The sequence below is a fragment of the Osmerus eperlanus genome, chromosome 5, assembly GCF_963692335.1.
Source record: "Osmerus eperlanus chromosome 5, fOsmEpe2.1, whole genome shotgun sequence".
NCBI classification, from domain to species: Eukaryota; Metazoa; Chordata; class Actinopteri; order Osmeriformes; family Osmeridae; genus Osmerus; species Osmerus eperlanus.
The window spans coordinates 11,795,718-11,821,444 of NC_085022.1; the positions used below are offsets into that span (position 1 = coordinate 11,795,718).

Sequence of the window (25,727 nt, forward strand, 5' to 3'; positions counted from 1 at the left end):
AGCTGCAACATAAAGGTTGGGATGTCAGTCATAGAATCAATCAACCTACAGCACTCAGGTGTTTTGATGAGTGACCACAACTGTACAACTCTACTGTAAGTTTACAGTTAGTTTAATTAACTACACAGATGATTTAATACTGAATATTAACTTTTTTCTCCTATTTCAGAATGTTTTTTCAGGCCAACAGGAAAGCTGAGCTGTACTTTTGGGAGGAACCACCCTATTCCACATCCTATAAATAACAGCAATTTCAAAGACCAGCACAATTCTACTCAGAAGTGTTCCATTCATACATTCCTGGCACCAGACAGGTCCATCCCCACCCACTCAAGCTGACTCATGCCTCAACAAGACTACACATGAAAGAGTGTGTTGCATGCTCCTTAAACACACACATTCCATTCATTCAATAATCAGATACTTTTGTTCTTCTCCATTTTACTTAATTTATATATTTGTATTTATTATTATTGATAACTCCTCAATAGATTCTATAATATTAATCGTTACACTAGGAAGGCAATTCTGGTGCAGCATAAAAACATAAGAGAATCATACTTTACATACAGTACATCCACCAAAAACTCTATACAAGAAGCAGCAAACATCAAGTTAGCAAAGTGTAATAACCCTGTCTATCAAATTGAATAGATAAAAAAGACAGGTTTGCTAAATATATGTAATTAAATATGGAGAAAGATAACCAGACTGTGGATACAAATACAATAAATATACATAAACAATAATACAAAAGTATACAATAGCCTTGATACATTTGCCCATTTTTAGTCCCCAGCATACAGTATAAATGTTTTTAAATAAAAAGGGAACCAAACATACAATTATCTTCCATTTGATAGGCAATTTATCATTAATTACAGGTAGACAGTACCAACACAAAAGCAGGAAAACATAGGAGAGTAGCACCCTAGTAGAATCATTTTAAATTAAATAAATGTAATTACATTGTGTGCAAATATATATTCACTGAGTTCATGTGAAACAGCCCAATGCCATATGCCATTTTATAGTAACTCAACAGACAACACTACAAATAGTATGCTGATTGTGGTCACATAATCAGAAACAGAACTGCAAAGATTGCACCGTTTTTTTCCTGAGTATTGAATGAAGGAAATGATAATGTCATTCTAATTCAGGCACAAGCATGCAGTGAAGCAGTAGAGTTGGACTTTACTGTTTGAGAATGACAAACAGCCTATTCCGCATTGCACTACCATTTATATTCAGTTTGATGCCCCTGAATTTTTAATAGTGGGCAATATTGAAGTTTGAAGACACAGTTTGTTGAATTTCAGATTACACTGTTTGTGGTAATAACAAGAAATCATGTAGTCTGGGTTCACTGCTAATAATGGACAGGGCCATATACTCTCCCGTTAACTTTAATGTCATTCCACCAACAGATGTTTTTCAACCAACAGATGCCGACTGCTCACGGTTAAGAACAGGGCCTACATTAAATTATATGTTAGAAACTACAGCTAAGAGGTGTAAACGTGTCCAGACTGATTTACTCATAAATTCAGATTGTGAATTTGACAATAGAAGCAAAAGGTGAAGTCCTAACGACCTCCACATAATCTGACCCTTGGATTGGGTAAGTGGATTTAAAATCTTGGGATCAGGATTTATACGATTTCATTTGAATTTAAATCAGTATACATTTACATTATTTGAAAATATTATTATTTGGCCAAAATGAATTGGGTGTAGCCTACTAACCAAAAAACCCCGAAACAAACTGGAATTACAGACAGATCATCTTTGTCTCTCTATCCCAGAGTTTACTAAGTGTGTGTAGTGTACCCTATAATTACTCTGATACGAACGCAACTTGAATAGAAATTGGTGCATGCTACACAGCGCCACCGTAGTCTGTCTCGTGGATGGACGAGGCGCGCAGTCATACTGTAGCTCCAGAAGTGCGGGGAGTGCTAAGTAAATCCAGAGCAGTCATGTCAAGATTGTAGTCGAATTCAGGACCTGACCATTGTGACGCTTACCAGTCTATTCCGTAAAGATGCAACCTGAGCGAAAATTCGACGCTTTTCATTCACTTGTACCTGGGGGATCATCGCCAAGGAGTTTTTATGTCCCTGCTTTTCTTTCTGTTACACGACGAGGCAATGTTTAGATCTTGCTGAAGGGAAACCCCTTGGAATCTGGCTGTATATTTACAGTCATAGTTTGTCAGATGCGTGGAATGTACAAGACAAAATAGAGACTCTGAATGTAGCTAGCTTTAAGGACGACAGCGGTGTCTTCAATGTTTATCTTCGGGCGAGCCGGTTACCCTCTGTCTTTCGTTTCTCGCAGAGCTACAAAGTAGCCGCTCAAAAAACGATGCAGGAGAAAAAACAGAGGGGGTTGGAGAGGAACAGTGGAGACATTCAACGTAAAAAGTCATCATGCTTCTCAAACATCAAGATATTCCTGATCTCGGAATGTGCCCTGATGCTTGCACAGGGCACCGTTGGAGCATACCTGGTGAGTCGATAAATCTGCGCGTTCGAGAGGCATGTGCCCAAAGACACATGTTGTGTACTTGTATTGCCCTTTATTTAGCTGTAATGGACAAATTACTTTTGGGTTTAAAAGTAGTTATATGCCGGGTAAGATACAGCAGTCTTAAGTATCTGTCATGAAACGTGCAACACCTATGACATAACAAGATAAATGTACAGTAACCGGCTTATGTGACTTGCCTTGCTTTGACACAAGGAAGACAGGCTACTAGGCTAGGTCCTAAATGGTGTTTGGAGTGACAATTTACAATGCAGCTTTAGTTTCGTTTCTCCTAATTATAGTTCACCGGTGATAGAATTGTCCTATTTAGGTTTACTTACATACCTACTTCATTCATTTGATAAATATATTGGTACATCAGTTCTTGGAAGTGGAAAATGGCTTCATTGACCATATACTTATTTATTCAAGCACTTTACAGCTCTGCAGCAAGAAAATCAAATGTAAACTGACACGGCCATATTTGGAGTGGAACATGTTATCTATTCTGTGCTACTTGGAGAAGCAGTTACCTCCCAACCATGGGAACAGAACGATTGAGGCACACTGGTTTCATACGTCAGAATTTCCTTGCAGGACTTATTATTGAGGTTACGCTAATTGAGAACAGAAGTGAAAAATAATCCACCACTTCCTGCTATTAACCATTGAACCTAACTGGCCTAACTAACAAAACTTCCAGTGGGGATTTTTTTTTCTTACTTTAGTCTCTCTTATTTTGTATGATTGACTGATTTATCTTTTTACTGATCCGTTCAGTCCTGGTCAGAGTTTCCTCTGCATGTGGTTAGTTGCTAGCAAATGGTCACACACACCTTTCCTTGGAACCAAGTTAAATTTAAGTAGCTTCAGAGTGAATGTCATCCTGTAGGCCTACTCACATTTCAGTGTGACGTGAGGTGTTTCTGAGCTATGTGCATGTGGTAAAAGGAAATTAAGACTGTCAAGATTCCTATCAATCAAGTTGAGCACAGTGCACTGCTCACTGTTTTTATAAAACAAATAGGTGTGTCTTGAAACAATATATTGTTTGTTATGCAAAGTCCCAATAACGTCCCCTCCTACGTGGGTATGGTGAACAAACTTTTTTTGAAGGTTAACAAACAAATTATAGATCTTTGAGGAGGTAAATGACTTGCATATTCAAATAAACATGTCACATTGCCTGAATTATTTGCATGGCCTGGAAAATGAGGCACCTGCACCAGGATCCAGCTGATGACTTGCTTGTGACATTGCTCAAGGTTCTCTTGGAGGAGCTATTGTTGCTGCTGTGATAGGATGAGGGGACTTAAAATGTGCACTGGTAGCCAAGGCTTCAAACTCAAGGATCACAGCTCATGCTTATTGCTACAGTATGTGAGCTGCTTAGGATGCACTCAACTTGGCAGATTACTGTCCTGATTTAGGCCAAGTTTTGTTGCATGTTAAACTGTCAACACAAACCTGCATGGACAAATGGTGAGATATCCTAACAGTAACCATGCTCCTAGCAAGCATAATTAGTTGCGGGGAATTGCACAGAACTATCTTTGTCAACCTGTTTGGGGGAATACAATGATATGGAACTGGGTTGTTACTTTCAGTTCACAGAAATTCCATAGCACTTTGCCGTTGGTGCTGTTCTATTTATTTATTTATTTTTAAATGTAAAAAGATTCTATACTTATTTCCTATGCTCAATCTTACACATCTTAGTTGATTTGCTTTTTTAATTCATGCTTGTTGATGCCAATACCCACTGTCCCTCACAAACAGCTACAGTAGTTTAATTTTAAATGTTTATTTGGTTGTTCCCAGTTTATTTGTTGATAGAGTTTACAGAATGTAACAAGTAACAGTACTGTAACATAGCAGAAGGACAATAAAGATGAAAAACTGGCAGCCAGTGTCAGTTGAAAAGGACAGCAAAGGGGAACCTGAGCTATACTTATACCGGAAGTCACTCTGCTCGAACTGGTCTTATCTTTTTGTTTGAGAAAAGGGATGCGGATGTATGTTGATAGTGACAGTCACTCTCAACAGGTGAGGTCATGTTGAGGCTAAACCTTGTTAATGAAAACAGACACATTTTCTTTGTTAAAGCATACTTTTCAGACAGTTTAGTGCTGTCAATATACAGTAAACCCTAGCTTTAGTCTAGCTAGTTCAAAGTACCTGCTCATGCTAGTGTAAAATGTGTGCAGTCTCTTCATATAACATAATCCAGACAGAGCTCTATTATTTCCAATTTATTTTGTAAATAAATTGGAAATAATAGAGCTCTGTCTGAGCTCTGAATTCTGTCTGTGAAAGTCAAACTTATTGGTGATGTAATCAGGTGTGAAAATTCTCAGCTACAGCACCTGAGAATCTCAGCCATGTAGACAACTTCTACACAGGGTGATGTGAAGATATATTTTCACAAAGTGTGCTGGTGTGTAATGAAAGCTCCAGCTTTGCCATCAACAGGTTGCATTGGCATGGTGTTGCTCTTAGGAAGGCAGCAGATGCCAGCGTTTTGAGCCTAGGTTTATGCAAGTCTAGGACTGTTGTGGTTTGGAAGCTACATTGCATTACTCATACGCTATGGTAGCTCAGATGTGACTAAAAGACCAGGACGCACACATGTAGACACACACATTCCATCTGGTTATTACCACAGACTGTATGTTAGTTTGTACCTACAGTTAGGAAAAACTCTTATGAAATATAGAATTAACTTCATAACCCTAAAGATCGGCAAACAACATTAACTATCCACAAGTAACTATCGCCTTGATAGTGAAGAACCTTTGATACAGGACAGACAACGATTACTTGCAAGGGTCCCTCTTTTAGGAGAAAATAACTTGCTTTCATTTTCAAATATATTTCTGTCAATGGAACTGGCTATGCCCTTTAAAGGTAATATTTGAGACAGATCCGGGAATAGTTTGATAGTTGGTTGTATTTGGCAGGTGAGCATGTCGGCAGTTTGTTCTCAGACATTTGTATTTATGAAATCCATGAGTCCATCATGGACAGTAGAAATTTTGTTTTTTTAATTGTTATTTGGAGATTTTTCCATTTTACTACCCTGAATTTAGTGTCAACCTTTTAGTTTTGTAAAACGTTTTTTACTAATTTATCCACTTCAAAAACGTAAATGTCCTCCGAGAGGTAATTTGGGGTACAGCACAGAACATATAGACAACAGACACTACTGGTTAGTAGAGTAAAAAAGAATGTGGGTTAGGATTGTGTCTGCATGCTTGCTGAGCTTCATTGACAAAAAACTTACTGTATGTAGCATTAGTTAATCAACACTTAGGCCTATGTGTGATTTACTGCCACTCACAAACACAACCTTACTCTTTCAGAGAACTACTGTAACATATTGTATGAAGTGTCATTGTAATCCAGATATACACTACCGTTCAAAAGTTTGGGGTCACCCAGACAATTTCGTGTTTTCCATGAAAACTCACACTTTTATTTATCAAATAACTTTCAAAATGAATAGAAAATATAGTCAAGACATTTACAAGGTTAATTATTATTATTAGAAATAATTATTTTTATTTGAAATATAAATTTTGTTCTTCAAACTTTGCTTTCGTCAAATAATGCTCCATTTGCAGCAATTACAACATTGCAGACCTTTGGCATTCTAATTCTAATCCTTCTAATCATCCATTAGTCTTTTAAGGCAATTAGCAAACACAATGTACCATTCGAAAACAGACAGTAATAGTTGCTGGAAATGGGCCACTATACACCTATGTAGATATTTCATTAAAAACCAGACGTTTCCACCTAGAATAGTCATTTACCACATTAACAATGTATAGTGTATTTCTGATTAATTTAACGTTATCTTCATTGAAAAAAACAGTGCTTTTCTTTGAAAAATAAGGACATTTTAAAGTGACCCCAAACTTTTGAACGGTAGTGTATATTCTGAAATACTTACGCAGAAATGTTCATAGGTTAGGCTAGTTATTAAACCTTTGCATGTCTAGGGCTAGGCTACATTTTCGTTGTTAAATTAACAGCTGGGCCATGTTGTGTTTGCTGTCACTGTTTTTAGTAGCCTACCTATTGTCAGACTGCCCATACAAATGTTTATAGTCTGCACAGGTTTGATAAGAGGAAAACATGTGTAGGTGGCTGTACCTGTATTTCAGAGGGATCATCAATTTGGTAGCTAAAAGTCGGGAGTAGTAAGTATTGATGCACCGGCCAGCAATTTGTATCGGCAGATTATTTACAGAAAATGTAATAATCTGTATCTGACGACTACTTTAAAATGGCAAGTTATCAGAATCAGAATCAGAATGGTATTTATTCGCCATGAAAGTTTGCACAGACAAGGAATTTGCTTTGGCAGGAAGGTGCATACAATAAACATATAGGGACCTAAAATGTAAATATGTGGACTATCTATACTAAGGGTACATAAACTAGCAGTACTAAGTGGAATTAGAATTAAATAAAATAAAATATAAGTTGCCGTAATTTACAATATAATTTACAATATTATGTTCGAGGATTGTGGTGTCTGAAGGCATCACAAATGCTTTTATAAATAAAAGCCTAAAGTTTTTTTTCTAGTCACGTATGACAGATAATATATTGCTATGCTGCTATATCGTATTCAAGGTGAGAACTTTCACTATCTAACAATAAAAATGCTAGCTGTGTGAACATATTTCATAATTTTGGATCAGGACAACTGAATTTCCACTGGTAAATTACAGTAATGTGAAAACTTTGGTATCGGAATTGGCCTTTTATGTTACGTGTATGAACATCGGCTATAGGGATTTGTGTATTGCATCCCTAGTGACCAGTCCATGACAAATTGTCTACTAATTCATACACGTAAATGTAATTGAATAGATAGGAATGGAAAGATTCAACTTTTGTGTATTTTACTTACAACCAAAGAAAAATGGTTTGATAAATCCTCAGCTACCCAGCCTCAGTCCTAAGAAAGTAATATGATCAATTCTCGTCTTTCACTTGCATTAGAAGTGAGAGAGAGAGGGAAAGAGAGTGTGAAGGTAGAATGCACTTTCAATAATGCCATGGGAGTAAATGTTGCAGTGCCAAGCTAATCAAAAACAGAGGACTGAAGTCGTTGAATAGAGTTGAATATGATTTTTTTCTGAAACCACATCTGCAAGGGGTTTGCAAGTCAGTTTATTCAAAGGAAAGGGATTACTTAAAAGAGCATAACCTTAATAACATTGTCTTTTCAGAGGCATAATCCATTTCTTTCTGATGTTTAAATCCCACATTCAGCCTATCCTTCCATCATATGTTGCTTTGAAAACAAAATAGAATTGTTTTTTTGTCTATGGGTCATGTACAAGTAAATAGAGACTCCTGGATGTCCATAAAGTTAGTGTGATATTTCAATGAAATGTTATTTCTGATATGTTGTGCTTTTACAGGTGAGTGTCCTGACCACCTTGGAGCGACGTTTCAACCTCCAGAGTGCTGACGTGGGTGTGATCGCTAGCAGCTTCGAGATTGGCAACCTGGCTCTCATCCTATTTGTCAGTTACTTTGGGGCCAAAGCCCACCGGCCGAGGCTCATTGGTTGTGGGGGTATCGTCATGGCGCTAGGAGCCCTTCTCTCTGCCCTGCCGGAGTTTTTAACCACCCAGTACGAATACAACCCAGATGAGACGTGGATGGTTGAATTTGGACGTGACGTGTGCACTAACAGGACTGAGAGAGATGAGGAGGAGACCTGTTCCAACAAGGCCAACACCAACATGATGTACCTGCTGCTGATTGGAGCTCAGGTCCTCCTAGGGATAGGAGCCACCCCGGTCCAGCCCCTTGGTGTAGCCTACATCGATGATCATGTGAAGAGGAAAGACTCCTCCCTCTATATAGGTAAGTCAATTTGCATTCACGTACACCCTATGGGCACCATGACAGTACACATTTTGTTCCTGTGCAACCTTGCACTTGTTGCTTTAGCAAAAAAGAATAAAACAAAAATCTAGAGCACATTAACCTCACCGGGTTACTGGCGAGTCAACAAGAGCTCGAATAACAAGACTGTAATGAAGTGCACCAAGAAAAAAGGCAGATTGTTATCACTCTGGCATTTACAAATCAATTTGTTCCAGCACATGAGATTCTTAAGACAAACACATTTGGGTCATCCCTTTAGTTGAACATCATGTTTTCACTGCCAATGGCAGGTGCTGTGTGTACATAGCCTCAGAGTCCTGAGTAGTCTGAATGTGTGCTCTGTGTTCGGCTCAATCTTCCTTTGTCCCCAATCCTAGGCCAGACCATGTGACTACCAGGTTTAACAGAGCCACAAGTTTTTTTTATTTATTCATGTCCATGACACTAGGGCCCTAATTTACTAACAGGATTGCGCCCATTTCAGGCGTAAAATAGCGGTTAAAGACATAAAACCGTATTTACAAAGGCAGCGCAATTGAGTAAAAACGCAGATTACCGCTGCTGGGAGGGTTTAAGAGAAACTGGGCGTGTGGCGCAAAGAGATGGGAGGAGAGGTGTATTTCTTCCTTGTAACATGTTAATGTTAGCTGTAATTTCGTGAACCAATATTTATATCTCCTGTTCGATGAACCTTCTTTTTTTTTTCTCGAATCACCCATGGTGGCAGTAACATGCAGGCGATTTCTCCCGTCTTTTAACGGCGTGCTAATTAACACTAAAGGGCGGAGTAAGGCGTTGATTGCCCGACGAGGATCTGGTTTGATAAAAACCACGCAAAATGTGGAAATACACCGTGCACTATTTGCGGTTGGGCAAAGGCGCAGATTAAGCTGCGGTCGCAATGTTAGTAAATGAGGCCCTAGGTCTGGTGATGGCATGAATTGAAAGAGGGATGAAAATCAACTGAGCTTGCTGTCTCCTCCTTTGGCTACACAAGTCTGCTGATGCAGCTTTTCAATGTTTACCACTCCATTCAAAGCAGTACCAGAGCAGCCCTTTGATACCACATGATTGGTGGATGATATACCCTGTGGTGTGCCTGGTCTCTGCTGTTTCTTTGCCAGTGCTCTGTTTCCTTTCAGACTTTTGGAAATTCCATGGGTTTTGTTGTGGCTTCAGAGGTGTTTGTAACTGAGATACGACCACACTGTAGAGTCATAACTGGGTCTGTTTGTTCTAAGAAACCCATCATCATCACCTTGGCGTCTAGCAGCGAGACCTGCTGCAGCACATCAAAAGCAGGCTAGAGGCTGGTGCCTTGTGGACAATCCCACCCAGACAGTCGGTTCACAGTGACATTACACAAAGAGATGAAACATAAATCATGCACATCTCATAATAACTGATTTGCTTTGAAGATCAACAGTTGTCAAGGTGACAACGCAATGTCTGGAGGATAATTGGAAAGGCTGCTGCAACCTTCTATCTTTCAACTTTTTTTAAAATGTTGACTGTAATGCCGATTGGTAATTACTCAAATCAGAAAACAGTGCTTATCACAACAGGCCTGGGTTGATAGACACCTGGTCATTGCTGATTGCCCATGCAAACTCATCAGGCTTTGATGGAAAAGATTAGATGAACAGTATCTTTGTTACTCTGCCTCTTCTCTGAAAATACATATGGTTAATATGGTCAAGCATAACCCATGCCCCTACAGATGACAGGCTGACATCATATTATGTTACTTTAAACTGGACAGATGTGCTGTTCAATTCTTTGGACAAAGTCTACAACGTGCCGCTATTGTAGATTTCAGAGGTCAAATTTGCCTAATTGTCCTTCCATGTGTGTACAATTCCCTAAATCTTTTATTTTCATAGTCCTTTCTACCTTGTCTGAAAGCAACAGGACCAACAAACAAGCTCTGTGAAGGCTTTGACGTTTGGAACCACTGCTGTGCCTTGTTAACATTGTACAGTAGGAAGTGTGCTCGCGTAGATTAACGTTTTGCATTCACAGAGGGAGATTTGGTGCTGTTCTCCGTAGATAAGCTGCAAAGAAAGTTGGAGGAAAACAAGCGGTGAGCGCTGAAGAACAATGTTGTATTGAGTTGAGACCATGTGCTCAGCTGATCATTCTAATCCTCATGCTGCATGCATGTCATGTGATTGTAGCAGCATGAATGGGGGAGATTGTCTGAATCTCTCTAAGATGTCTTTTCACGTACTGATAATGTATTCAGTGATTATTCAGTCATGTACATTGTATACAGCCAGGCACCCATTGTTACGGTACCGAGATCAAGTTGTTTGGCCAGGCTCCTTCCTCTCTAAATATTCCTGTTGCTTTCTTTTTAGACTCTGGTGATTGGCACAAGCCATGACACTGCCTCTTTGACCAAGTAGCTGGTGATAGCCAGACAAGAATAGCAGGCATGATAAAGTAGATGCCTTTACATAATCTGTAACCTAAATAGGTATCGAAAATACCCTTCTTGATGTGCAGTCTGCTAGATAAATCAACATTCATTGGTTAATGTGTCTACAATGTAGACACAAAAACACTAGATGTTATATGAAATGTGAAAGCACACACTTTTTGTATTAGTTTAGTGAAGATAGTACCCTACATACTATAGACCTGGGAGAGGTTCGTGTTGATGTATAAGGGATGATGTGTCCTAAAGACCTTGAAACGGGGAGGTTGATTGCAGGTGGTCTAATTGATTCTGTGTGTCTAAATGTTTCAAATGGACTCTGTCAGCATAATGATTAACATTTATCCTAATGATCTACCCATCCATCCATCATCTTCCGCTTGTCTGGGGGTCGGGTCGCGGGGGCAGCAACCTAAGCAGGGAGGCCCAGACTTTCCTCTCCCCGGCCACTTCCACCAGCTCTTCCTGGGGGACCCCGAGGCGTTCCCAGGCCAGCTGAGAGACATAGTCCCTCCAGTGTGTCCTGGGTCTTCCCCGGGGCCTCTTCCCAGTGGGACGTGCCCAGAACACCTCACCAGGGAGGCGTCCAGGAGGCATCCTGATCAGATGCCCGAGCCACCTCAACTGGCCCCTCTCGACGCGGAGGAGCAGCGGTTCTACTCTGAGCCCCTCCCGGATGACCGAGCTTCTCACCCTATCTCTAAGGGAGAGCCCGGACAGCCTGCGGAGAAAACTCATTTCGGCCGCTTGTATTCGCGATCTCGTTCTTTCGGTCACTACCCACAGTTCGTGACCATAGGTGACTCATTACTAATGATCTACCATCAAGTCTAATAACTACATAGGTCTATTAATTCCTGCTAAACATGGCAAAGTTGACCTCCGTGGGTAGAATTTAAAGTTAGAAACAGCCTGGAGGAGGCTGATCCATGTGAGGAATAAAGTCATAAAAATATATAAAAAGGGTATACTGGTAGTTGATATGGTTATTCTGCCCTTCTAGGGGAGCTGGTCATGGGATGTAGAAGCAGGGCCTAGTTTTGTTGACAATGGTGATAGTTTGTTGGGGGTTTTGGTAATGATGATGATCTTAGAGCATCCTGCCCCCAGCAATGCATTATTGTTATAATTAGACATTCTGCTAAAGTGCCAGGTGATGAGAGAGAGAGAGATAATGAGAGAGGGAGGGAGAGAGAGAGAGAGAGAGAGAGAGAGAGAGAGAGAGAGAGAGAGAGAGAGAGAGAGAGAGAGAGAGAGAGAGAGAGAGAGAGAGAGAGAGAGAGAGAGAGAGAGAGAGAGAGAGAGAGAGAGAGAGAGAGAGAGAGAGAGAGAGAGAGAGAGAGAAAACAGTGTGGTCTGTAGGAAAGGCAGAGCCATAATTACAGAGAGAGACAGGAATGCCAACCAGCCAGCCATGAGGTGGGTCTGACTGGTACGACTGCATATGCATTCCACAGAGCTCTGTGAAAAACAACTCCTACTGAGTCACTGTGCTGGGCAGCAGGGCTGGGCTGTCTCGCCCTCTTCACTGTGTACTCTACCAGGCCCAGCTCACTGCTGTTTATACAAGCAGGAAAACCTCAGACATTTCTACATTACACGTTCAATGAAGTATGGGGCCTGCAGTTTCCTACTTATTGTTTAAAGACTGCTTTAGTTGTGTTCGTAGCCCCCCCTTCGCTTTCGTTTTAAGAATCAGTTGTAAGTCTCCTTTTGTGTGCCTCCAAATGCAACATAGAGACTAGAAATGACTTCCCTCACCACAGGGGGCTTCCATTGTCATGTCTGGTCCATAGTGGTGCTGTGGATAGACTGTTTTAAGAGATCTTCTTGTTTTCCATGTCTGGACGTAGGTACGGATTTGTGCCAAAGGAAACAAATATGATTGGAGGGCGTGCGTCAACAGGATTTCTCTTCTCAGTACCCCATGACCTTTCCCTTCTCAGTGCTAAATATGGCTCTTCCCACAGGACCTTTGGTTGCAAAAATATACTGTACAGCACATGCATGTGCAGGGTGGAGCTTGGCTGTGACTCTCTACACAACAGAAACCCAAGCAATAGGCCTTGTCCAGTTTTGTAGGTTTTCTAGTGCCTGAGAATTACGCTGTACACTTGACTGAATGGATCACATTATTCATTTTAGTCAATGTCGATGCCAATTAAAATTGATTACTTAAAATACATTTTCAATATATTTTTATGGATCCTGTATTTTCAGTATATAGTCACAGATAAGTAAATTATCATTGGAAAAGTGTTAGCACTGGTTTGCATCAGAGTCCATGTTTTAAATATGGTTAAAAAGATTTGGTGTGATATCTTTTCATGCAGTATTTCTTGCCCATTATATTTATGTTAAATAAGTATGCTGTGAGACGATTTCTTCTAATTCTAATGTATGGGGTGAGGGTGACAAACGGACACTGTCACATTCAGCTTTGAAGTAAACAGTTTTGTGTGTGAACACCAACAGTCTGTGGCCCAAGCGGAGGAGGAGCCCTGAAGAATGCTGTGTCTGTTCCAGCCACGAAGCAGCCCTGTCCTTCCCTGGCTAACACAATGTCCACACACACACACACACATATTCCCCGGACTCCATTGGGCTAGAAAGTGAGGCCAAACTAGAAGTGACAGTCTGGCTGTAGGACAACACAGAAGTTTTTTCCTCCACTGTGGCCACATACAAGACAAGGATCCACTCCTGGGGCACAGAAGCCACAGAGTCTCGTCCTATTCATACCTGACACATCAGGCCCACAGCACTTGCACTACTGTGAGCATCTGACACAACACCACTTTATTGTGATGTAGACCAAAGCCTGCATGTTATTTTCAGGACATTTCCTTTCTTCCCTAGCATAACTGTGTATACTGTATATACACTACCGTTCAAAAGTTTGGGGTCACTTAAAAATGTCCTTATTTTTCAAAGAAAAGCACAGTTTTTTTCAATGAAGATAACGTTAAATTAATCAGAAATACACTATACATTGTTAATGTGGTAAATGACTATTCTAGGTGGAAACTAGAATAGTCTGTATGTGTTCGAATGGTACATTGTGTTTGCTAATTGCCTTAGAAGACTAATGGATGATTAGAAGGATTAGAATTAGAATGCCAAAGGTCTGCAATGTTGTAATTGCTGCAAATGGAGCATTATTTGACGAAAGCAAAGTTTGAAGAACAAAATTTATATTTCAAATAAAAATAATTATTTCTAATAATAATAATTAACCTTGTAAATGTCTTGACTATATTTTCTATTCATTTTGAAAGTTATTTGATAAATAAAAGTGTGAGTTTTCATGTAAAACACGAAATTGTCTGGGTGACCCCAAACTTTTGAACGGTAGTGTATATATAAATTGCGTAGAAAATTATACAGTATACATAACAGTGGGTTTACATTATGAATATACAGTACACCACAACAGAAAGCTACCCAATTTAACTTCAACCCACGTTTACGTGCTTTGCCACGGATGTCACTTGTTTTAGACCAATGTTAGAAAGCTGGAGTGGTCGTCATAGTGACAAAGACCTCAAAGGGATCCTCGAGGGACTTGTCAACATCGCTGCTCAAATGTTCTGACTCCATGTGGCTGCAGTAGGGCGTGTTTATATAAGCTACTTAAACTCAGCGCTTGTAATGTCATCTTGAGGGATTAGATTCTAAATGGGTTTTTCCATCTCTGCCACTAAGCTGCATGCTGAGTGTGTGCCTAGCAACAACAGTTTGTTTTATTTCAAGACAATAAGCAATTTTTGATGTATCAGCAAGCTGCAGCTCTCTATTCTTCCCCCCAGTGTGGGAACCTGGCTGTCTCCAGCAGCATGGCAGAGCTGCCCTGTCATCACCAGCATGGCTGCATGGTTCCCCAGATGGTTTACCCTTTCCAGGCTCTGGGATTAGAGCAGTTGTCGAGCCACACTGGCAGTGGAAGTGTAGCCATGAGCCCATTACCCGGGCTGGGTCTAAGCAGGTCTGCCCCATCATCGCAGCATACATGTGCTATGCGTCTGGAGTTATCCACAATTACATCTACCTATGGATAGACAACATCAAATCAGGAAAAGCAATCACTTAAGGACAGTGCATAGATATGTTAAGACGATTAGCTGGAGATCTAACAGACTCCCTCACTCTGGACGAGTGGGTCTGGTGTATGGAAATCTGCAGTGATTGATTGAAGGACAAGCCAGTATTAAGCATCTACATTAAACTATGTTGGAGAGGATCATTAGTGTTGAATCTTCTGTCTTTACTTTAACCCTAATGAGATCATTTATCAAGGCTGTCTGCTGAACAAGCAGAACAAATGCTATGGAGGAACCTCCCATGCCCCTGACTAGTATGGAAATTGGAAACTGTAAGGTATAGCCTGGATGTTGGACCAATCTCAGGCTTAACAAGCTGGGTTGGGTTGATTGTCCAATGCTGGGTTCATAGATAGATAGATCCATAGTTTTTACTAGACCATTAAAGCTGTCCAGAGGAAGACAAACATGTTTTATTTGAAAAGGAAGTTGGCTTTTTGCATCAGTGCCAGTTGTACTATATTTGGCAGGGACCTGAAGCCACTGTGTTATAGCTTTACAATTTAAGAGACCACGAGTAAGTGGTGGTTTAAACGCATTCATCACCCAATATGACAAATTAAAAAGTCTTCTTACTTCTTAACTTCTGTTTAAAATAAAGGAGGGCAATTTCCTTTTAATTTCTGCCAAAATATATATATTTTCAAATAAATGCGTGACATCAATTTCAGCTATATGTTCTCCTTGAAAAATCTAAAATAAATACTTTTGGGAGTGGCGTCCACAAGGGTTGTAGCAGTGTGGGTGAACAACCGTGCCATGTGGCACCGGTGTTGACAGGATGTCTGCATAGGGCACGTGTCCTAGGCGGTGCCCAATCACCAGACCTGGTGTGCTGCAGCCCCTCAAACCTGCAGCACTGTCCCTGTCCTGTCCTGATGAGTCTGGTGCCCTCCAACTGTACACACCAGAGACAGAGAGGGATGGGAAGGTTGGTGTTGGCAGCCTCTAAATGGGTCAGACTTCTGAATGATGTGGGTCAGCGCTGGATAACAGACATGGCCCGGAGCCCCCTAACATCAGAGCAGGCCCAGGCATGTTCTCCAACCCTGTGGCTGTCTATGTCAACCCACCATCTGCAGGCCCAGTGGCCCTGCCCCTCCTCTGGACTGCTGTGTCCTCCTGCCTCCTTGGCTGGCTGCATGGGGAGCTCAGTGTGGGTGCTCCCTGTTGGAGGGAGGGCAGGGTACCTGTGGACTGAGGGTGTCGGCCATATAGCCTCATCATCACTCTCTATCTATGTCCAATTCCTACGGCCTCAGTAAACCCCCACACTATGCCGCCTTCTCAAGGAAATCTGGGTCAGTGCCCTGTCGCTGATTAAAAAGGGGATTTTTTTTGTGGTTCTCCTGGTGGGGTTGTAGGGGGTGGGGGGTGAAAGGGGGGGGGGGGTGGGGGCAGATCATAAACACAACAACACTAGGAAACCGTTGCCACGGAAATGTCTGTCAGCTGAGCTGGGGGTTTTTTTTTTACTATTGGATTGAGATGCTCATTCCTCTACCAGGTACTGCTGTTCCCTCCCTGGCCCCCTGCCTGCTGGGGGAGGATGCAGCTGTCAAAGGGCTGGGCTACATCAGAGCCCATCAGAGTCCAGCATAGCGCAGCAGCAGAAACAACACTTCACAAATCCCTGGTTGAGTCAGGGAGTGGCCAACTCCCCTCTACCTATCAGGACAACTGACCCGGGCCTCGGGTGGACTGTGTTCTGCAAGGGAAACAGAGCAGCGGTATTTACAGCGTGAGGATAGGTCAACAAATTCTGCCGATTCACCATCCACTCCTGGTATTACAACAAATCCCCAGTCTCATTTATTGAGTGGTGTGTAAGTAGTGGCTCCGGCTGGCTCTTAAGATGGCCTAGTAGCATGTTCAGCACTTTATCCTAGTATCAGCGCTGACGTGGAGCGCAGGCTAACAAAGCTTAATTAAATGGACTCGGATCGATAGGGTGGCTAGCAAATTTTTACAAACGATTAGAGGGTTGACTGAATAAACTTGTTAGTAGCCACAATGAGTAGGTCTCTGGAAAAAACATCCGTTGGACGTTTTGCTCAACACAGCTCCAACTTTCAGTTGCAACAATTTTGCTGAATGGTGTATCATTGTACTCGCAACATCAGTTCCCAGTTGCACAACCCTCTTCATTTCCTCAGGATGCAGTGCAATTAGGTCTTCTTTGTGGTTTGTAGCAGACATGCTGGATGTCCAACCAGCTTCATTATTTTTGCCTGGTTCTCCCTAACACATTAAGGAGGAAAGGGGGGGGGGGGCATGGTCCTGGCACTGTTACCCTGGCAATTAGGCCAAGCCACCTGCTGAAGGAGCTGCTAGCAGCTGCAGCGAGCCCCAACCTCTGCTCCTCTCCTCCCCTGCTTCGAGAGGGGCAGCTGGGGCCACTCCAGCAAAGCAGCCTGCCTGAGCCTGCACTGCCCTGCTCCGCCCGCGCCCTGCCTTCATCCCACCACCCAAACGCACAAAAGACACTGTGTACGCCACTCGCCTGGGCCTAAGGAAAACATCTGAGGCAGGATTACAAACGGATTGCTGTACCAGGGCTCCTGACAGGGCACCTCGCTGTCTGGAGGCCTCCTACTCATCCCCTCTCTTTTTTCTCTTGGTCTTTCTTTCCTTTCTCTTTTTCTCCTCCTCCCTCTTTACATCGCTGACCCAGCGCTGACAGTGCTGGAGGTCTGGCAGGGTCCATTGTGGCTCCAGTTCCACATCAGTGGCATGTTTGAAAACATGCCCAATCTGTTTATGCAATCTTACAAACAGAAAGACTATCATTAACGCTGTGAAAAAGGCTGTAAGCTAGCATTATCGAAATAATTGCAAATTGCAAGCTGTGAGGAAGACGAGATGTCCTCTGCTGGGACTAGTTCAGGCATCCCAAGCTCAGACGGACCTAAAAATGCTACAAATAATAGATTTTTCTCACAGAAATGAGTGAGTCTTATATGTATATCGTAAAGAGAATATAGACATATTCTTTGAACACTTTTTTGGGGCTTGACATTTTATGTAAAGACCTTGTAAACAAAAGTGTTCCAAATCAGGGTTATTAATATATCTGAATATGTCCTATTTAACTGCATGTCTCAGTGCCATAAATGAAGAAGATGCCATTTAGGTTAATAAGGACTTTCTCATACTGTACTTGAAATAGTGGGGGTGTAATGACACAAGGTTAACACCCAAAGATTATCTTACTATATAGTTTGTAAGGACTAAGCAGGGTAATGCAATTGACCTGACAGTCTATGTAGAACACATATGCAGGTAGGAGGAAAACACCAAACATTTGTGAAAGCATATGATGTGCAATTGAGTTGCACATCATAGCAAAATATTTGCCTCCAAACTGTTAGCTGAGCTGTCAGGCAGTGCTAAAGTACACTGCTATGAATTTGACATTTATTGAGCTGTCATGCGTGCACCGGTTCTGGGATTAACACTCGATATGACACCTCAGTGACTCATCTTCATCATCAGGGGCAGTAGCATTCCTTCACATTCTGTGTGTATGTGTGTGTAAATTACACTACCAGACAACGTCTCAGTGCAGGGCAGGCCTGGGAAATAGTGTGCTAAATAGATCTAAGAACTGTTCAGCTGCAGGAACAGGATGAGTACACAGAGAAATCAAGGACAGATATATTTGGGTACAAAACAGCTTTAAAACATTCTGGGAACTGAAGCAAGTTCTCATTGTTAAGGGCCAATTGGCAAACCCCTGCAAGAGTTTTGCCTTATATGGTAACACTGTTAGGCTTATTTATGGGATAAAATGTCTACTGTCAATCTCTGTATTCTCCCTCACTAAAATAGATCTACTCAGTTGAAAAATTTGGAAGTAAAGCAAATATTAGCATCATCTGAAGATTCTGGCATTTCTTGTGCGTTTTTGTATGAAATGTAATTAGTTCCAAGTAGTCATTATCTTTGTCTCTTGCTTCTTGTCATGGTTAAAGACTGTTTCAGGGTCTAAGTGAAATGCAATCCTTCTATCCTAAATACTTCTTTCTTCTTTTACGTACACGCTGTGTGTTTGTAACATTGCATCTTATCTTATAAATTCTGAGAGTTTGTTATAGATTCAAAGAGCATTTATTGCCATAACAACATCTCACAGTTTAAACTAATTAATGGGTCCCACTTGATAAAGCCTTAACATTTTTACACAACAATGTAGCTTGGAGTGCCTTATTGTTAGGCCTCTTTATTGCCACCTAAAGAGACATGAGATGGTGGCTTGACTTTTACAACTGCTGAATGATAAAACAGGACAAATTGAGGATCAGTTAAGGTTCTTTTAGCAACATACTTAAGTGATTTATCTACTCAGTAGCAGTCATGTTGTCACGGGCATGCAGTTGGTTGCATGTTCTTTTGAATTACTGTTTGATGATGACAGAGGCCAATTCACAGTGTCAGACTGATGTTTGCAGCTCTGAACTGCATACAGCCTTTAAAAACCAGCTGTTTTGGGCTGTTGATGTGACACATTAAATACATCAGCAAAGCGTGACATTGAACTCCCACTTAGGATCATGACCCCATTGAGGATTAAGTCTAGCCGTACCTAGCACCCAGGTTCTGAATGTGTCTTGTACAAAGGATAGCTAGCACATGGTTTGAATCTAAGCGACATGGAAGCCTGTATTTGGGACACTTGCATACCTCTGTTGAACATATTGACATTGTTTTGCTCTGTGCCCTGTTTAAAGCTTTGACGTCCAGGGTATAGGCCCAGGCCTAATGCTGTTACTAGTGTCTAGTGGATCACTGCAGATTTGGCAGGCCATAATCCCCTTTTACATGGTGTACTTAATCCAAAAAGACTTCACCTAAATTCCCCTCATGGTGTTCCTCCATACCCTATGTAACGGAGTGAGAACCGTGAAACTCGCTCCTCAGGTATGTAAGAGGCCACTGCGTCAAAGAAGAGCTAGCTTTTCTTTGACGTAGTTGGTAGTGGTCGCGCTTGGCAAGTCGGAGGCCGAGAGTTTGAATCCCGTGAGTGGCAAACTACCTTGTCAGACGGAGCGTGGCTACGGCTTTTACAGACCCGTTACATTGGTGCCGTGACCCGGATTCACTAGGTTAGCGTCAGCTAACAGCCGGAGTGAGTTTCAGAGGGGTGAGTGTAACGGAGTGAGAACCGTGAAACTTGCTCCTCAGGTATGTAAGAGGCCACCCGCGTCAAAGAAGAGCTAGCTTTTCTTTGGCGTAGTTGGTAGTGGTCGCGCTTGGCAAATCGGAGGCCGAGCGTTCAAATCCCGTGAGTGGCGAACTACCTTGTCAGACGGAGCATGGCTGCGGCTCTTATAGACCCGTCACAGCTACTTGTTTTGTTTTTAAACACATCTAATAATGCCAGGAATGTCTGTTTGTTTGTTTGTTTGTTTGTGTGTGTGTGTGTGTGTGTTTGTCTGTCCGTGTTAGTTTCCTACGATTATCTGGAGAACCGGGCAGTCTGCAAAGTTTGACATTTCTTTTTATAATCCAATGGAGTGCATATACGATTTGAAACTCTGTAATGTGGAAAGAATAGTTTTGCAAGCTTGTAAACTAAATTTGAAGGTTTGTAATACAAACTTGCAAGGTTGAAACTTGATATGTGAACGTATTTTTTATGTTTGTAAGCATAATAATTCAGCTACGAGTATTCAAAACATGGGTTAGAGTTCAGAGTTCTGACACTGTTGTCAAGCCGTGAAAGTTTTGAAACTCTGGAAACTGAGAAAGATTTGAAACTCTGAAGAGTTAGGTCAGGACATTGCGACATTGACCAATCAGATTTCTCGACAAAGTCTTGCATTTGTTAGATTCTCACATCAATCTAAAATAATTCCAGAAGTCACACCACATTGTTGTGGGTCACAATGCGCTTGCATTTACTACTGATGTCCCTGCCTGAGATTATATCAAATTTACAGCCCTGAACTGGACATATACTGGATTAAGCAAGGGAAGTTTTTATAATGCATTGTATTGCATACTTCTTGAGCAAGCTTAGAATAAATGAGTAGTATGAGTAGCTCAAATGAGGGGTCTGTGCCCCAGTAGCGTCATGTCTAACAACGCCCCTGTGCCCCACCATATGCAGCTGGTGCCCTTTTTTTCGCCCCTGCCCCTCAGATAGATACAGATAGAGTCCACCACTGAGGTTGACTGAGATAGAGAAGTGGGACTGGGCAATACGTTTGCAGTCTTCTGAACTTGGACATGGAACACTCTGTTCCCCTTTACACTACCAGCACAGTCAATATTGCAGTTAGATGGGTGGATAGGTTACTAGACAGGAATGCTAGTATCATTAAAGCCTGGTGACATATACATCAGGCTGCCGAGAATGTAAAAATTCACACGTTTTACATTTTAACCTATTCTTTCGTTGACTTGTCAGATATTTAAAGATGTATAGTACAACGCACTCCTTAATATTTCACCCCTTACATTTTCCTCTGTGGTTATCTGTATGTTGCACAGATTCTTTAAGCACACCGTTCAATTCTGGATTCAGTCTTAACACATAAAAACTTAGTCATTTAGTGCTAAGATATCAAGAAAGCAAACAAGCTAGTGGCTGGTGTCTTTTCAGCTCTCTCCACAATTGCAGCTACCTACACATCCCCCAATTTCCAGAGAAAGAAATCGTACCAAGCTACTTTAGGAGACATTGAAGCTTTTTCAACTGAGTTAGTCTGTGTGACCAGTAGATTTCAGGGTCTGGGCAGCAAGACACCAAGAGTGTCTTAAAAATATGTTACTACTAAACATCTGTCCAGTACCTTGGCAGAAGGACAGTGATTTTACTTGCAGTCTCCCGCCTTATTTTTTTAATACTCTTGGCTTGGTCTAAAATTGCTGACCCTATAGAAATGTTTTCTTTATGCACTAAATGAAGCCTATAATAGGGAGTCTGGGAGTCAGGTGGCTGAGCGGTTAGGCAATCGGGCTGGTAGTCAGAAGGTTGCCGGTTCGATTCCCCCATCAATGAATTGAAGGTCAAGAAAGCCAGCTTAAGTCTTCGGTTGAGTAGGATGTTGAGAGGAAATATTTAGTTCCATAATACGCTGAAAACCCAAACAGTATTAACAGGTCAAAAAATAAAGTGAAAGTTGCACCCTATGGAGCGAAGGATTAAGCCTAAAGAGTTGGGTGAATGCTCTTGCCATTTATTACTAAGGTATCAGCTGTCTGCTGTCAGTTTGTCATGAGTCTTATTCTATTCGTGATGCAGGCATACATAAGTCTAGAACTATACACAGTGGCGGTTCTACATTGAATTACACCCAGGGCGAGACGCCCTTCGCGCCCCCCCCCCCCCCGCGCCCCCCCCCCCCCGCGCCACCCACACCCCCCCCGCGCCCCCCCCCCCCCTAACATAAACATGCCCTTACACGCTAAATGTCTGTTATTACATGCTATATTAATATAACTTTTAGGGAGGAACACTTTTAGTTATGACGTTAAACTATACTTTGTCACGAAATATAGTTGTAGTAAATAGCAAATGTTCGTCTTTGAAACTACCTACAGATTTGAAAATTCCGTTGGCTAATTACAGGGCCTAACCTAAATAATGAAAATAAATAATAACTGAACTTGTTACAGTTTTGTTGCAAAGCACACTATTATGGTGAAATGTTATCTCGTGTTTGTTGAGTTAAAACCGAAATATTGTTGTTGCATAGCAAGCATCATAGCAAAAAGGCTAACAAACGTAAGAGTTAGCTTATACCCATTTTTTTTTAATTCGCCATTTCACACAATTAAAAAAAAACAAAAATGTGCAGGAACTTTAGGCCTATATTTATAATATTATGAATTGTCCGTTCCATTTGGGAGACCCAGTAAGATGAGCAGTCTGTCCCTCTCCCCTTTTTTCACACAGCTTCTGTGCACGGCACCTTCTCAGCAAGCAAGGGTGCCTGCCGCTGCCTGAAGGGGGCGCCAATTTGCCAATTCCCCACACAGTGAAATGATAGAAAAGAGAAAACCGCTTCGCGGCGCAGAGATTTTTATTTATTTATTTTATGCTCGTGCGCCTCCCACGTGACATGAAAAAACGCCGCCCCGGGCGGCTGCCCGGTCCGCCCGTGCCTAAAACCGCCCTTGACTATACACTATGCATACAGTAGTTTGTCCCTTACAGGACAATAGGAACATTTGTAGCTCAGCCCCCTCATCTCTGAAAGATATCACTAGGATGTTTTTAATATGAGCTAACTGAACAGACTGAAGTCAGTCTTTAGTCCTACAGTCACTACCTTGTCGGGTTTGTTGTGATGTTTTCTTTAAAAGTACGCTCGCTAACCCAGCTAACACAGTTACGTTGCCCTTACGTTGCCGCAACGTCACTCGATGACCAAACATACGTTGCCGCAACGTCTTTGGCGACGTTGCGGGACCGTGCATCTGTGGGACGCCAGAACGTAACCGCAACGTAATCTTGTGACGTTGCCAGTCCGTAACCGCGACGTCGTGGCAACGTTATTTTTCCGACGTTGCCAGTCTGTAACCGCGACCTCCTAGCAACGTCATTTTCCGACGTTGCCAGTCCGTAACGGCGACCTCCTAGCAACGTCATTTTCCGACGTTGCCAGTCCGTAACCGCGACCTCCTAGCAACGTAATTTTGTGACGTTGCCAGTCCGTAACTGCAACGTTAACTAAGTAACCTATATTTCTCAATTCTACTGCTTATATTGGGGCGGTTCATATGCAGACCTCATTTGCCCAAAATGCTACTTGTTCTTGTATAATAGGCTACATGGTAGCCAACTTTAGGAGGTTTGTGTGATGTGTAGCCTAACTCCAGCTAATCATAAACAAGGCAGCATTTCCATGTAACATTGTCATTTTATTTCAAACAAAGTGCCAAACAGTGAATTAAAATCTTCTGCCTGTCCCCGCTACAGGTCCTGTCTGTTGGCCCTGACAATGAAGCACAAAATAAGTTAGTGTTCTATCAACATAATTGCACGTGTAAAAAGGCGCTATACAAGTCATAAAAAAATCACATCTAAAATAATATACATCATCAAAAAAACATGTGATTCTAGATTTGTGTCACATAGCCATGTGAAAGGTTGGATATGGAAGCTGCAATCATGATTCATTCACCTGGCTTGTTTTGAACGGGCTGCCGGGTTGTGTTTGAGTGTCTCCTCTATGAGGAGCTCCACAGCTTTCTCTCCCAGTCCCGTCTTCCACTTCATCACAGCGTCTGGAATTAGAAGTCATGAACTTATTGTCAGCACCAATGTGAACGTTGAACGCTGCGTGTAAGCCATAGTTCATGGCATCTCCAAACACTTACCACTCTCTTTCGCAACTCCAGCACCTTAAGGCGCTCCTCGCTTAAGGCGTCTTGGAGTTCAGCCTGTGTTTGGGCCACCTGTAGGTCCATCACTGGCACTGGCAGTGTGTCTGCCCTGTAGTCGCCTGAATAGGAGAGCCTCTCGCTGGTTCTCCTCTCTCCATCTTCTGGAGCATAACCTGTAATGTGTCTGTCATTAAAGACAAGTAAAACAAGTTTACAAGAGTTAGCATGATTGGCATACACTGTGGTTCTTCTAGATTAGCTGTAACATTTATGTAAATAACAAATGTTACCTTGAATGGTTGTATACAAAGCATATATTTTTTTGAGTGTTTTATATTTGCACTTGCCTGGCTGCCAGCTGTTTTCCTGGGCCCCCAATTGGTTCACCTCCACCAGACCAGAGTTGACATCTAGGGGTATGGAATCTGGTGATGCAAAAGTTTTAAGTCATGCTTTTGCTTCAAAACATAGCCTTTAGGTTGCCATGGCTCATACAATTATTGTCACTGTTTTAAACGGTCATTCATTACTTTACCATCATTTCCCAGGGACACAGTGCTAGGCCGTGTGACGGTGGTAGGATAATCTGTACAGAAATGAAAATGGAATGTAGTTTATGTACATAGTTATAGCATATTGATATAAAAGGAGTAGCATTGCACATATGTGATCGTTCGAAAGCAGGGCCCCACATCGTAGCGTCGCACATGTGTGATTCTGAACATTCCAACCGACTGTTTTCCGATAGACAAAAACTATATGACAAACGCTATAGTATGGCTTCAAAATTTACAATTAGTAGGCTAACAAGTAACACTAGCAGGTAGTAGCATTGCTACGAGTATTATGCTAGGTTGCTAGGTAACGGAAGCTAATTAAAGCAACCTAGCTGCCGTTTTGGAAAAATAACTGGTGGAAGCGTCGGAAATATTTAAAACTCACGCATCTAAAAGGTTAAAACGAATAAACTTATCCAAAAAAAGATGTCATGTACAAATTGGAAAAATTAGTGACATGATACTTTTATAGACGCCATTGCTGTGATTAAAACGTGATCAGCCACGCTAGCTCCAGTCTTTGAAAATTCCGGGCTACTGTAAATAAACTATTTTGGGACAAGGTTTTTTAACAGTTCTGAACGTTTATTTTTACTGATTCTTTTGTGGGTGATTTGTGAGAAGCTAAACTTTGAAAACATGTAGGCCTATGCATTTTCAGTATTTCAACATAACTTTCTGGAGGGTTTACAGTAACCTCTACTGTACTGTAGCTATCGAAATCCTAACGTAAACAATGTGAATCTGATAGCACATAAACAGGCTAAATGGCCTACATTTCAAACATATACGTATAAGTATGCCCCATCAAATTTCTTAAAATATGTTTATATATTTCTGTAAAGA

General features: G+C 41.7%; 1 protein-coding gene across 3 annotated transcripts in view; it reads left to right on the plus strand.

Moving 5' to 3' along the window:
• The first annotated feature begins 1,892 nt into the window (after positions 1-1,892).
• Positions 1,893-25,727, plus strand: part of slco3a1a (solute carrier organic anion transporter family member 3A1a) — a 40,025-nt gene continuing 16,190 nt past the window's right edge. Inside the window, exons 1-2 of one of the 3 annotated variants that reach the window (XR_009930477.1) lie at positions 1,893-2,514; positions 7,974-8,424. Coding sequence is in view for 2 of the 3 variants with exons in the window: in XM_062461641.1 (XP_062317625.1) it covers positions 2,371-2,514; positions 7,974-8,424 (595 nt within the window). In the remaining variant the exon portion in view is untranslated. The remainder of the gene's footprint in view (positions 2,515-7,973; positions 8,425-25,727) is intronic. The other 2 variants (XM_062461641.1, XM_062461642.1) reach the window with 2 other exon arrangements.